At 39.7% G+C, this 15,266-nt stretch overlaps 1 protein-coding gene across 3 annotated transcripts in view; it reads left to right on the top strand.

The window, feature by feature from the left end:
- The window catches only part of kcnab1b (potassium voltage-gated channel subfamily A regulatory beta subunit 1b), a 53,009-nt gene that overhangs the window by 7,147 nt on the left and 30,596 nt on the right, over positions 1-15,266 (top strand). The window contains exons 1-3 of one of the 3 annotated variants that reach the window (XM_047369375.1): positions 1,661-2,134; positions 2,741-3,245; positions 13,915-13,958. In XM_047369375.1, the coding sequence (XP_047225331.1) occupies positions 3,031-3,245; positions 13,915-13,958 (259 nt within the window). In that variant the 5' untranslated portion in view covers positions 1,661-2,134; positions 2,741-3,030. Of the gene's footprint in view, positions 1-1,660; positions 2,135-2,740; positions 3,246-13,914; positions 13,959-15,266 lie in introns of those variants that run through there. The other 2 variants (XM_047369373.1, XM_047369374.1) reach the window with 2 other exon arrangements.

The raw sequence follows: 15,266 nt of genomic DNA, 5'->3' as shown, positions 1-15,266 counted from the left end.
TCCGAATTAAAGGCCAAGTTCCATAGAATGGGGAGACAGGCTGCAAAGTGGGCATCCTATGCAGACAACACCACAAGAAGAGCCAGTTCCTCACCCTGTTAGCACTCGAGAACCAGAATCTTTTACAGTTTTCCATTCAAGGTTTCCACGATGATATAGCCAACGGCTCTCATCCAAGACAATCTGGAACCGACTGCTCACAACCAACTGCAGGTGTCATAGGGCTGCCAGAAGGCCTGTCATGACTAACCTTCATCATCAGGATCATTTAGGCCAAACTCTTTCCTGTAAGTTGACAACACTCAGCCACACAGAGTGGGATTTATCAGAGATAAAGTAGCAGCAAGGATTTTCCTCCAGGATTGGGGAGTGGAGAGAATGGAATGGACTTGCCTGCAGTCATGATCTCAACCCCATTGAACACTTGTGAGATCAGCTTGTTCTGTTAGTGCCAGTGTGACTGACAAAACCATTCTGGTTGACTTTCTACAAAATGCTCTTTGAGGAATGGGATGTTATCCCTCAGCAGTGTGTGACCAAGCTGGTGACCAGCATGAGGAGGAGGTGCTATGCTGTTGTGGCTGTGTACAGATCTGCCATACACTACTGATGCCCATGTTTGTTAAATGAATGAACTGTTAAATTTCTTACATGTTTTTTTCTTCAAACTTCAATGATCAAGTCCAATAAATTACATCAGTTAAGAGTCAATGGCAGAATAAGCTATTTGGTATTGCTAGAAAGGATCGGACAAGTTACTCATTGGCATATCCAACATACTTAATTCTGTTGCACAACTCACAAATCGATTTTCTATTCAAATGTTGAAGTAGAAATAAACTGGCTTTCTCTATGGTAAAAAATGTATTACTAAGAAGTATTGTGACAACAATAAAATAACAACAAGGAAATAACAAACCAACCACAAATCTCCTTTACTTTTTGTGATAAATTAAAATGTATTCTCAGAATATGAGCAAGTCAGGTTGCAGTACTGTTTTGGATCCAGTAAAGCATTTGAACCATTCTTAAAAATCTGCTAAATAAATAAACATGTAATTTAGCACAATATAGGCTTCCTGGGATGAGTGTCGACTCCGCCAAAAACCATCACAATGATCTAAATAAAGCTGCGTCAGCCTCGAGATGTGTGGATGTTCAATGAACCATGAAATCTGGCATTGTCACATCACTGCTACATGGGGGAAGAAAGTGAGGCACTGTTCTGCTCAGTGGTGTTTATGCTTTACTGCACTATACCACTCTAACTCATCGGCACTCAACGTCTGCTTCGAGAACTTGGGTAAACATTATTATTTGCAAGACTGTGAGGAATTTTGAAGCAGGCTGCATTTTTCAGGTCACAGACTAGAATAACATGTTTGTTTTATGATTGAACCTGCATTGTGCAGAGAGCATTTAATGTAAAATCATACATTTGGGGTTTAAATGTACAGTGAAGTGAATTACATGTAATTAATCAGCTTATTTCACCTTGACACGCTGCCTAAGGTGGATATCTTGAGGCAACACAGCACACACACACACAAACACACGCCCCCTCCCCCGCCCCCCCACCACCCCACACACACTCACACAGATCCTTATTCCCATTCACATGTAGCTCTCTCTCTTCCTCTCGCTGCATGGCGCCATAGTGTAAAACACTGCAGCTCTTCCAGGCGCGCAGTCTGAGCCAGTTGCCTATAACAGACACAAGCGCGCAGACCCGTCCTCATTCAGCGCCCGGCTCACTTTCTCACCACACACTGCTCCTCGCCTCCTCACAGCATCTGCCTCCTTCTATAGTGAGGTATCATGCGTCCTCCTCTTCATTCCTCCTCCTTTCTGCTTGTCCGTTACATTTCCATGGTCCGTTCATCACCCAGGACTCTCTTGCTGCGAAGTCAGGCACCATAAAAAAAGCTCAGTGGCTTCCTTCAACAATTTGGAGACAAGGACAAAGCTTTTTTGTTGCTTCTGAGAAAAATGCTGCGTGAATTGGGGTGCAGATCTGCACGAGACTTCTGCTCTCTACAAGCACAGGCTGATCCTTCTGAAAGTTGTGAGTGAGTCAGAAGAAATCCATCCTCCTTTGTGCATCTTTTCTTTTTGATCACCAGCAACTCTCTGTGTAAGAACACTTGTTTCAGTTACGATTTGTTTTGTGCCTGCTACTATTTACCAGAAAACATATTTGCATGGACAGTTTTAATCTCCAAGCCTTAGCCGCTCTCTGAAAGCATGGTTTTATTCTTAAGATATGTGTGGGGTGTTAGTATCTGCAATTATGTTGCATGCTCTTCAACAGTGTTAGCAGCCCAGTTTGGTAGTGCAGTGTCACTCTCTACACTTGACTAAAGATTTAGCTGCAGTTGTAGTGTAAAAAAGACTAGCATTTTAACAAAACCTTAGAATAATTCTGCGTCAGAAACAAGCAAAATAGAAGCAGTTCAAGAAGAAGCTAAATTTGGGTTTGAAAAGTTGCAAAATGTTAAAAGATGTGTGGCAAATACCAAAGCAAAAGCAAGAAAAACTGGGGCATATTTGAACTTCTACATTTGGAAGAAATTTATGAGAGCAGGAGACAAACATACAAAATGCAGAATCGTCCTCTAATAATTAAGTTCTTCTAATAGAGTCCTTTTTGGACTCTATTAGAAGTTGGACTCTGTTGGACTGCATTCTAATCAGCTCATTCTTCTTTCCCCTTCTTCTCCATACTTGTTTCAACTTCTAGGTGCAGTGAAACTGGCTCGGGATCCCCATTGCAGCTCCTCACACACTGACCAAGACTGCACCACTGATATGTGCAACTGTGAGAGGCTGCATAAGACTGTGATTCTTCTCTCAAAATTTCCATATGAGATTCAGCACAATTAGGCAGGACTGGCCCAGACCACACACTTTCAACTTTACATAGTCTGAATTCTATCTTCCACAGACAGGAAAGAAGAACCTCAAGGACTTTACAGACTCAAACAGGGTCTTATTTGTCTTGGAGCAGCTAGGGGCTATTTGCCAGCAGTCATGCAGGTGTCCTTTGCATGTACGGACCATGGACTGAAGGCCCCTCGCAACGGGGAGCACAGCAAGCAGAACGCCACCAGCCCCAACACGACCACCCATGCCCGAGCCCGCTTCCGTACGGTGGCTCTGATTGCTCGTAGTCTGGGCTCCTTCACCCACCGCTACCACCACAACCTGAAGGAGTCCACCGCCAAGCTGACCGGCATGAAATACCGGTATGTAAAGTGGTGACAATAGAGACGTCTTCTGTTTGAAGAGAATCGAGACAGAAGCAGCAGGTGGTGAAAAGAAAAGAGCATAATGAGGAGTGAATGGTTAAAGGGAAAAATGAAGATGTATGAGCAGTAACAGATGTTGAGTGGGATGTTTAAATGTGACATTTTTCCAAGCAGCAGATTTATCTTAACACACCAAAACATGTAGATTTAAAAGGTTTGATCTTTGTGGAAAAAACTTTAAAAATATTATTGTTCTGACTCAGTGCCTTGCAAAAATACTCATCCACCTTTAAACCTTTCACATTTTGTCACAGTACAACTACAAACGTCAGTCTATTTTATTTTTATGAGCATAATTGGGAACTGTAACAAAGATGGTCGATGATTCCTAAATATTTAAATATAGTCTGGAAGGGGAGCTGGCATAGCTCAAGTTTATTCTGACTGAATGGTGTCTGGGGACAGTAATTTTCAAGTTTTGCTAAGAAATCTTGGTTGGAACTGAGAGATTCTAACACCTAAATCAACTTGGGTTTAAACCAAAACTTCTGTCTGTATGTATCATTCCACTCTTAAGCCTTACTAAGCCTTTTGTAGCCTCTAACAGATTTTCTCTCAAGATTTCCACGTATTTATCTCCTTCCATCTTTCTATAAACTCTGACCAGGTTCTCTGTCCCTGCTTATGAAAAGCATTCCCACAACATGACACTACCACTGCCACGCTTTACTGTGGGGATAGTGTGTTCAGGGTGATGCAAAGTGTTAGTTTCTAACCACATTTACTATTTGGCATCTAGGTGAAAAAGTTTAATTTGGTTTCATCTTACCAGAGCACACACTGCACCTTCCACCACATTTGGTAGCTTTTTTTTTTTTTTTTGCCACTGCTCCACAAGAGCCAGAGTGCATGAATAATAGCATCTCTAAAGCTCCTCCAAAATGATCATGGGCCTGCGGGAGGCTTCACTTACCCAGCCTGTCATTTTAGGTTTTTAATATTCTTGTCATTTTAGCTACTAAGACTATGCTTTTCAGCTGTGCACTATGCTTTCCATTTTCTGCACTCCATTAAATTAAATAAGCATGGGAAATTGTTTTTTTTTCAACCTAACCCTCCTTTAAACTTCTCCTGAACTGTATCCCTGACATCTCTACTGTGGCTACCTGTCTACCTGTTCACCAATGTTCTCTAACTGATGCTGAGCTTAAATTACCCATAGGTGAACTCTGTCTACTAATTTGGTGCCCTTTTTAGGCAATGGGCCGCACTTGATTTTATTTCAGGGTGAGAGCGTATTCTTTTCTTTCCATTTTAATAATAATTATACATTACTTTGTGTTGGTCTATCACATAAGATTCAAATAAACATCAGTGAACTTTGTGACTGTTGTGACAAGTTGTGCAAAAGTTGTAAGGGTATAAATAGATCTGTAAGGCACTGTATGATTAGACAGGATCAAGGATTTTACTGATAAACATTGGCACCAAACATAAAGTTTGAATACAGCAAATGGAATTTTACAGCATGCTTGACCACGGTTAGGCATCCACAGTTTGTGCTTCGTTTTCAAAGTTGGGCTTGATCTTTCATCTCTCAGTCTAATACTCTGACTATGCTGCATGCAGTTCCATTAATGACTTGCCACCATCACACAGCACATTCTGGAAAGTGTGACAGTAAAACTGTGCAGTGCGGGTGGCGGAGCTCTCCGCGTGTGCTTGTGTGGGAGTTGTGACAAATCCGGGCCAAGTAAACAATGCTCTCTTATCTCCACCAGTGGGCTCTTAACCCAGACTGTGGGAGCAAAGCAGGAGTTTTCACCTCACCAGAGAGAGTGGCATCACTGTTTACAGTCAGGATCAATAGAGAGAAGAAACGAAGGAGTTATAAGAAAAGAACAGAACAGAACAAAAGAGTTCACACAGAAGAGGCAACTGGCAGAGCTTAGGCAGATTTAATACATTGTGGCTAAACTGTGATAAGTGTCTGTCACACATTTTTAATACGTTTCCATGACAACAATAAAATGGCCAACTTCTGTCAGTTTTTCAGCGAAACCCTGTTGTTCTCAACAGTTCAGCATCTGTTGAATTGTTTTTGTCTTAAAGGTTAACTCTGGTCTTCAGTCATTTCCGTTGCTTCATATAAAAGAGAAAGAAGGTTAGCCTACTTTCACCTCAAAGAATACAGTACCTCATTCGTTCTGCCTCTCCAAACACCTGAATCAAAGCGTTTACCAGATATTTTTGTTCCTTTTGATGCCGCCTGACAGGGAATCTCTTCTTGCTTCTCATGAACTGAAGTTGAGTTCACAGCCCAACCTGTGTTATACAAATTCTTTGAAGTTGTCTCTTGGATTTAACAAATCTCACAGTAATTTGTTTCTCTCAAAGACGAGAGTTGTGGGTGTACGCTTTCTGGCACCTTTGGTTCAAGCACACCAGTGCATGTGTGCAAGTCTGATGCGTGTGGCAATGAGGTTTCACACTGGGAACATCTGAAGGCGTAGCAAATCGAGGCAGAAAAGTGGAGTGCACAGCAAGCAGGCCTAAACTAATAATACCACCACCCCCAGCATTCTCGCTGTCATGGTGATCCAAATATAGTGTACTTCTAATTGCAGTGTTCCCTGGTTGAAACTTTTAAAGATTTTTTTTCCTTCCCCCTAAAAAACAGAAAACAGTTTGCAGCCTAAAACATATAATGGAATAAATAGCACAGGTACAGTGCCGTGCAAATATAGTCATACCTTTGACACGTAACAATCGTAACCTTAAATGCATTTCATAAAACTCTTTTCATCTGAAATCTAGTAGTTTCTGTCCTACTTGTTTGACAGAATCAGCCTGAGAGCAAAAATGACTCTCGCATTCATGGCTGTGCCTCTACTCTTTTAATTAGTTCCAATATTTTCTTCCTTGGAGTCCTCTCTATTTAATAAAGCAATGAACTACCAGGCCTCGCAGGGAAATTATTAGTGAAAGTGGATTCTGCTAAACAGTCTAATTTCTCCCAAGTCCCAAGTTTTAAGTGGGATCTCATCAGTATGGAATTGAAAATAACCAATGATTTGCATTATGCTGCTATTGTACAGCCAGTTATGTTGAGGAGGTTAGTCAAGGACATGTTGAGCACATTCTACTGTAGATTATTTTTAAATTTTAGGCAGTAAGTCAGCAAGAAATCTGCTGTGTTCTTTGGATGGCAGCTCATTTATTTAAATCCTATGAACCCCTGGGATTGCACAGCATGTGTTTCTGACCACAAAAAACTCTCAGACGTTCTGCTTTTTTTGTTGCCTGCTTTTTTGTATTCTCTTTGTGTTTTGGTTTTGTTGCAAACCTGGAGGGATCATTCCTGTGTATGTGTGTGCGCAAATTTGCATGACTTCATGCATGTGTGCCCTCATGTAACCAATCATGATGCTTTTAGGGCCAGGCTGTTTTAGCAGTGTTCCCCCTCTCATCTCTGTCAACCTTTGATACAATAAATGAATATTATGTTCCATCATTAACTTTAGTGCTTTTCTTAGATGTTATGTGAATTACTAATAATATGAGCCGGGTTGTTGCACATCAGGAACCCTCTAGCATGGAGTTGCAGTGTGCCTAAAGACCAAACAGGCCCCCAAGGATAAGCAGTGCAGTCTTCCTACTACAAACGGCAGGAAGTTGCATGAGCCAACCACATTTTAATTAAAGGTCAAAAGCAAAATTGCTTTCTGCAAGCATAATATTTCTTTTTTTCACCTTTTTCTTTCTAATCGGCCTCCAAACAGGCTGTAAACACAGAGATAATTGGGGGCGATTAAACAGAAAGAAAGCCTTACTGCATGCGTGTAATCCTTGCTGAATACCGTAACTGTAAAAGGGAAAACAATGCTGGCTGGCTGAGTTTAACATTTTGAATATTCTAAAAGAGCGAGATCCTGAATTAAATCTGAGCCTATGTTCTCTGCAGAAAACTGGCAAAAGGTCACAGATACACAAGGTGTGTTGGTACAAAATATTGCATGAGTAAATCAAATAAGGCAGCAACATTTTGTATATATTTTTGTTACAGTTACCAAACAATAAGGATATAAAGTTTATGTTTGGATTGAAAATACATTTTTCCTAGTTTTATATTGCTCTCTCAAGAATGATCAAAACCTGAGAGACGCCACACATGAAAATAAAAATCATAGAAATAACAGGTTTGGTCCAACATTCTGATGTCAGACAAGAAATCTCGCAAAACCTCTCAAAATCAAACGTCCAGAGTAATTCCATTTTGTGTTTCTGTCATGTTGCTTTCTGTTTGGCTACATGCTACAATCAACAGGCTGTGCGCTCGTCTGTCCTCAGGGTACACCACACACAATAAAACATGTTAAATATCCACAATTTAAGGTTGGAGCGGTCCAGAGGTCTTTCAGAGTAGACTAGATCACTATTAACACGCCACACATGGCAGGATAATCTCTTTAGATTATTTTAAGAGTGATCATGATGATCCAGGCATATCAAAAGGGTAAGATCGGGGCAAAAATCGTCATAAAAACCCTGCCGTGTGAACCAGACATAACAACAACTCATTTAATTGTTGTATGGAGTTGGTGACCCCGAGATGCCACCTTTGCCTTTTTCTTATTCACTTTTTTTTTTTTTGCCCTAGTGAATAAGTGTCTGTCAGTCAGTCAGTCAGTCAGTCATTTTCTACCGCTTATTCCATAGTGGGTCGCGGGGAAGCTAGTGCCTATCTGCAGCAGTCTATAGGCGAGAGGCGGGGTACACCCTGGACAAGTCATGAATAAATGTATTCAAATTAAAAAAAATCTTTCTTTATTTTCTGTGTTGGATTCTGCTACAATATTAAAATATTACTTTTTTAATGTTTGTTTCACAGCTTTACCAAGCCAGGCCCACTTTATTTATAGAGCAAGTGCAGGCATACAGGAATATTGAAAAAATACTGTATAAAAGCAGAAGAAAAAACACAAAGGCACATAAAAGGCATAGAAGCAAAACTAAACAATATAAATGAAATAGATAAGAGAATAAAATACACTTTTATGCTCAGTCAAAAGCCAATGAAAAGAGATGGGGTTTAAGAGGTGTAGACTCTCTGTCATGTTCCAGATAAAGATTAGTATCTGTGTTTTGCACCAACTGTAGGCTGTAAAGGGGTGCCTGGGAGACACGGAAGTAAAAGGAGTTACAGTAATCCCTCCGTGACGTGATAAAAGCATGGATAACGGTGTCAAAGTCCTGCTTTACAAGAATACGTTTTACCTTTGCCAGGTGTCTTCGTTGATAAATGCCAGACTTCACTATTGCACTGACCTGCTTGTCCAAATTAAAAAGCATGGCAACAGCAGTTGCCCCAACAAATGTGGAAAGGGCTGTATGTAGGTAAATGTGTGTAAATAAAAAAAAGAAAGTCCTGGGTTCGAATGCCTGCCTGGGGTCTTTCTGCATGGAGTTTGCATGTTCTCCCCATGCATGCGTGGGTTCTTTCCATTATTTAGGTATAATTTGGTATGTGCAAGGTATGGGATGTACTCCAACTCTTGCCCGAAGACCGCTGGAGATATGCACCAGCTCCCCCGTGACCCTAAACATAGGAAGTGGGTGTAGAAAATGGATGGATGGATGGATGAAAAATGGCATTCTTAATATCCCATAGTACTTTTTATTTTGACAATCTCCCTCAAACAATAATCCAGTCACAGAGGTCCAAAATCTAATCTTTGAGGAAAGCCCCAGACACATTTTTATTGAATATTTTAACATGTTGTATTTGGGCAAGACAACACTGTTAGGGCCTTCCCCAAATAAATACAGGGTGGGTACAATGAGAGTTGCTTCAACCTTCACCTTCTGGTCACTTTTAGATCGTGTCTGATGACTTAATTATTTGTTCTTCTTTTTTACAGCAAATGACCAAAAATCAAAACATGAAATGAAAATTATATGTGGCACTATCGATTTTATTTTAAAAATTCTTAACAATGATTTTTTTTCTCTCCCTACTGAATAAATGTACTGAAATGAAAGCTTTGATTTTCTAAATTCTTCCAGGTTGAGATTTTGCTTCTGCAAAATATGTCTTCCATGTGTCTTTGGGATTAAATTACAAAAAACAGCCAGAAACAGGTATAAAATAGCAGTTTGCAAATTAAGATCTTTTTGTGTAAGTCCATGCCTACTGCATTAAGATGAAAAGACAATGTTGACTGTGACCCTGTGGAAATACTAAACAAAATGTCATGTCCAAGCTCTTCATTACAAACACTCTCTCACACACACAAACCCAGGATACAGGCATTGTTTCATTGTGCAGGGTGCTGTGGGGAACTTCCTGTCATTTCTTATCTCTTATTCTGTGTCAGAGAGAATTATTTATCTTTAGAGGGTGTCTGCAGGGTCTTGGGGCTTGGACTTAGACTTGTGCAACCTTTTCAAATGTCTCTTTGTTTCTGTATTCCTCCTTTCATCATCGACTCCACTTTATTTCCCTCAGCTACTTCCTTTATGCATCTTATTAAATTCTTATGCTTAATATTGTAACATCAGAACATTATCCTTGATGTACTTTATTTAGTGTGCACAACTTCGTTCAAACTACGCATCCTTTAGATTTTATTATATTCACAATATAACTCGCCAATCTCTCTGTACTTAATTCTTTTCATTACAACATTATGGTTGCCACCAAGAGAGCCATGGGAAACGAGAAGGTAGGTGCTGTCTAATCGCTTTGCCTAACAAGGTTGGTTTGTGTGGGTTTGGTTAGTCTAGGTTGATCCGCCAGCGAGGAAGAAGTTTCATTCATTTATTTAAGACTTTGGCAGTAGTGTTTGTCGACAGTATTGATTTAAAACAAAATCATAAGAAATCCTCCAATGCAATTTGAGAGTGATGGAAGTGCTTTCTAGAAAACAAAATGCATTTTTTACGGCAAGAGACCATTCCTCCGATGGCTTAACCTAATTATTAGGCGCAATATATCAGATCCACAAAAAAGGACATCCAGCACAGCAGCTCACAGGATGCTCATAAGTGGTGACACGTTTATGAGAGTGGGCATCATCAAATAACTCATTTGTCATTTTACTTCAAGGCATCTTTTGGCCACCATCCAAGCATGAGAGGCCAAGCAACCCTCAGTGACTTGCCAAACTGTTGATGTGTGTTTTTGTGCTGATAAACTCTCAGGTTCTTTGTATATTTATGTTCCAAGATAATATCTGAGGTACAAGAGCCCTTCATTTTCACCCTGTCTCCAACATGCACAAGCTTTTCTTCACGCAATTCTCCTTTCTGTATGCTAAGTTATTTGTTGCCTCCCATGCTTTGAATAATTAGCTTTCTTAACTGTTTGCCAGTGTTGAAACTTACATGCCAGACCTATTATAGCACTGTAGCTCGGTTTGTGGTTGACAAGCAAATGTGGATGCTGCTGCAACCTGCAACACATCAAAACGTTTTATAGGTTGCAATTCAATATCTAAATTTGCTATCTGCTGATAGCAATGATTATTTAAACACTTGGTATTGTTTTTGTCCTTGTGGTATAAGATCAATGTTCACAAGACTAATATTTACATAGTTAGCCTCCGAATGACCCTTTTATGCCTGTACTAACATTATACTACAGAGCTGCTAGATCCGTACAGAGAATACTGAGGCTAAGGTGTAGAATGGGTTGGGGCAGGGTAGACTTCAAAACATGACAGTAGTTTTAAAAGATTTGCTCTGCATTATTAATTATCTTCCCGTGTAAAACACATACCAAGAACGAAAAAGTTAAAGCATTTTTTGACTGAGGGTTTGATATGAAAGTGGGCTAAAAAGCAAAAACATTAAAGTGGTTGAAGTGAACATTCGTTTTAATGATTTGTGCAATATCTTTATTTTCTACTAGGTAAACACTTTATATGTTATGTTCTGGGCACATTTCACACAGGAAGATCATTGGTAGCGCACCTCCTTCTACCTGCATTGTAAATAGCTAAATAATGTGAATGTGATTATGATTTAAAGGTTAACATAAGGCAGTTTGAAGTTGTGAGCATGGAGCTAATTGTAACATAAAAGTCTACTTAAGACTGTCTATAAGCAACCAACTCTAAGCACAAAGCTGCAATCCAGCACAGCTTTCCGGTCACAGCCAGCCTCATTTTAAAATCTACAAAGTTTTTTTTATTTCTGGAATGGTTTGCTTCAAGTAATTCTGCAAACACATAAACAGAATCATGTAGACCCAGGACGAGCATGAATACAATCTACATCTGTTTCAACAATTAAACAGATGTGTTACCATGGGCCATTTACAATAAATGCAGCAATGAACATTCCTCTACAACAGTCAGCCTTATCCTTAACAAACCCCAACCATACCCACGCACACTGGATCTAACAGTCAGTTCCACCCTTTCCCACACTCTTTCATGGATCAGAGCTCTCATTCCATAATACATCAGAGAGGCAGAGAGTACAATTTCCAAACTCCTCAGCCGATTTACAGACAGAACACATCCCTGCTGTGAGATCTGTCTCCTGTTCCTGGTGCCCTAATTACACACTTGGTGTTTGCATGTAAATCCTCTTATTTTATACTTTGGCCTCTCCTACCTTCACAGCTCAGTCGAACTGCGTCTTAACTTTGTGCAGCTAATTGAACTGTCTGAGGGCAGCGTTAGACGGCACAGGCTTTGAATCACTCTGCCTTCAGTTCGACAGGCACAGTTTTAGGGCACAAGAAAATGACTGCTGCCAGTGTTTTACAGCCTCATTTATTGTAATGAGTTAGTGCCTGCAAAGCGGAGCAGATGACAGAGTGCTTATACTATAATTGGAATTTTTATTTTTTTCACATGTATTCGTTTTCATTATGAAACGATTTGCTTATAATAGTTTGTCTGCCCTTGGAATATAATGACGTTGGATGACGTAGACTGCAGATTACTTGTCGCAGTTTCCCTTCTGTACAATCTCCATCCATCACACTGCGGGAAGACACCTGTGGCGGCCAGAGAGAGAAGAATTGGCTCCTGCAGTCGTTTTCTATGCTACACAGTTAAAACCTTGCACCACATCAGCTCCTCTCTCAGGTGGACTTAATGGGCCACTGACTCTAAAACCAGAAATCAATGTAAAACTGAATAAAAAGCAGCTAGGAAATAAAGGATATATGGGTTTGCAGTGGTAGATGAATCAGCTGGAGCCAAATTAACTATAATTAGACAGACAGATGTTTGATGTGAAGTTCATGGGGGATGCAACGGAGAAATAAGCTGATGAAGAAAAAACAAATGGATACAACATGAATGCTCAGAAATGAACGTCTGCACCTTGCTAGTAAAGACAACAACAGCAAAGAGCCTCAGGACTGATGTGCTTCCTGTTGCAGGAAGATGTCAAATACTCAGAGGATAAGACGCAATCGTGTGGAAGGTCGGAAGAGAAGAAAAGGGCAACATCTGTCAAAAGCAAGCAATATTACTTACTCAGATTGTAGACAGTGCCTTGCAACAGCTTTTATATCCATTTTTCCTTTTTGTATGCTACAACCACATACTTCAATGTATCTCATTACAAGACCTCACACAATAGTGCTTAATCGTGAAGTGAAAGTAAAAAGTTATGCACTTTTCCAATTTTTTTACACACAAAAAAATCTGACACTGTGCTGTTCATTTGTATTTAGCCCTCATGAATAAATAAATACTCCGTAGAACCACCCTGCTGCTGCAATTACAGCCAAAAGTCTTACGGGGTATGTTTTTACCAGTTTTGCACATCTAGAGATTGAAATTTCAGTAAAATCTTCTGTGCAAAATAGATCAAGCTTTATCAAATTGGATAGAGAGCATATGTGAATATCATTTTTTTCAATCTTTCAACATAAACCCAATTGAATTTAGGTCTGGACTTTGACTAGGCCAATTTAACACATGAATAGGCTGTTCTAGTCTCAAACTTTTGCATCCTCTTACAAGTTTTCTTCCACATTTAGCATGTTTTTGGCTTCTGTCTTCCCACCAACTCTAAATAACATCACTATAACAAACAACCCCGCAGCATGTTCCTTCCAGCACCGTGTTTCACAGTGAGGAGGCTGTGCTCAGAGTGCGGTTTTAGTTTTCCGCCAACCAGAGCATTTTGCTAACAGACCAAAAATATTTCCACTTTACCAAAACTACTTCTTGTTTGTCTAATACATTAAATCCTAACAAACAACTTTGAAGGTTTGGGTTGTTATGGAAAAAATGTGGAGAAGATAAAGAGTACTGAACACCTTTCTAAGGCACTGTACCTAACAGATACATCAAGGTCCTTAGCCTTTTTCTGTATCCCAGGGAGGCACAAGACGTATAAATCAAGTGTCCTATTCCCATCTAATCTCTCAACTATGATTCATGATAGCAAGAGAAAAAGGTGAGATTCAGAGAATCTCTGCTCAATATAGCAAGAGAAAAAACCCAACACTATTACTATGAGATTTTTTACATAGGTTTACAAATGTTCTATCTTAGCTTTGGCTTTCAAGCAAACATCTAGAAAAAAAACTGAGTATATTAAGGGGCAGCCCAGTGATTACAATCATATTTTCATAATGACACGTGGAGAGAATAGTTTGCTGTTTCTCTAAATCAAGCTTTGATTTATTTAACAGGAACCTGGGGAAATCTGGTTTGCGTGTCTCCTGTCTGGGTCTCGGTGAGTACATTCAATTAGAATTAGCAAATATCTAATGACTTCATAGACATTCAGGTGCAACCCTGCTTCAATTATGTGTGTATGTGTGTGTGTGTGTGTGTGTGTGTGTGTGTGTGTGTGTTGCTGTCTTGGCATCAAAGTGAGAACCATTTTCCAAATTTCACCATCAAATTGAGGACCATTTGTTTCAAAGTGAGGACATTTTGCTGGTCCTCACGACCTATTTTGCTAACGGTTAGGTTTAGGACTGAGGTGTGAATTTACTTTAGGTTAAAGTTAGGGCATAGAAAAGGTTGAAAATGACTGAAAATCAATGGAAGTCAACACATGGTTGACTCACTACATATAGCAAAACAAGAGAGGGTGTGTGTGTGTGTGTGTGTGTGTGTGTGTGTGTGTGTGTGTGTGTGTGTGTGTGTGTGTGTGTGTGTGTGCGTGTGTGTGTGTGGGTGTGTGTGTGTGTGTGTGTGTGTGTGTGTGTGTGTGTGTGTGTGCGTGTGTGTGTGTGTGTGTGTGTGTGAATGACTGATTGGAAGGCCAGCAGACTGGAATTAGACAGCCTCTAAATAAATCATTTCATTTACTGCATTCTAAAACTCATGCGTCTTTTATTTTTATGGAAAACCACGAGAGACAAAAGAGCCATTTAGAGAACATTAAATGTTTCCCTGTTAATATTTAATCGACAGAGGGGTTTTCAGTAAACAGAAAACTCTATCAACATGTCCGATCCAAACCTTCAGGGGAAGTCTTTCTTTCGCCCTCATTCATTCAGTAAGACATTTGTGGGATTTTGTGTGTATTTCACTGCATGTGTTTGTGTCACACTTCTTGTTGTAGGCCCCAGGAAAAAATATCTCAGAACATAAAAGATGCAGTGTTTCCCTGGCTCAACAACCTCAGAGGAAACAGTTCAAATTAAATAGTTAATCATTCCTATTGTGATCTTTTTTTTCTGAAAGATTTATCCCACAGCTCACTGAGCAACAGCTAAATATTGAGAAAAACCCTCCAGCAGCTAAAATGGATTGCTTCTATCAGGCTATAGTGCCCTTGAGCAAATCGTTATTTTCTTTTACCAGTCCTCTACAAAAAAACAAAAAAACTGTTAAATATGATGCATAAAATATATCTATGTGACATTAAATCTCAGCTATGTGTTATTTTTCTTTGACCTTTTAATCATTTCTGTTAAATTCTCGTTAATCTTAGAAACTGGAATTTAAAATCACTGGTCTAAGTGATGCCAAATTAGATTAGCAAAATAACTACTAACAAGGGAAATAATTATGAAGAACATTTCTTGGC

The sequence above is a fragment of the Girardinichthys multiradiatus genome, chromosome 6, assembly GCF_021462225.1.
Source record: "Girardinichthys multiradiatus isolate DD_20200921_A chromosome 6, DD_fGirMul_XY1, whole genome shotgun sequence".
Classification (NCBI taxonomy): Eukaryota; Metazoa; Chordata; class Actinopteri; order Cyprinodontiformes; family Goodeidae; genus Girardinichthys; species Girardinichthys multiradiatus.
The sequence above is the reverse complement of the archived record's forward strand: the minus strand, read 5'-3'. Positions and strand labels throughout refer to the sequence as shown.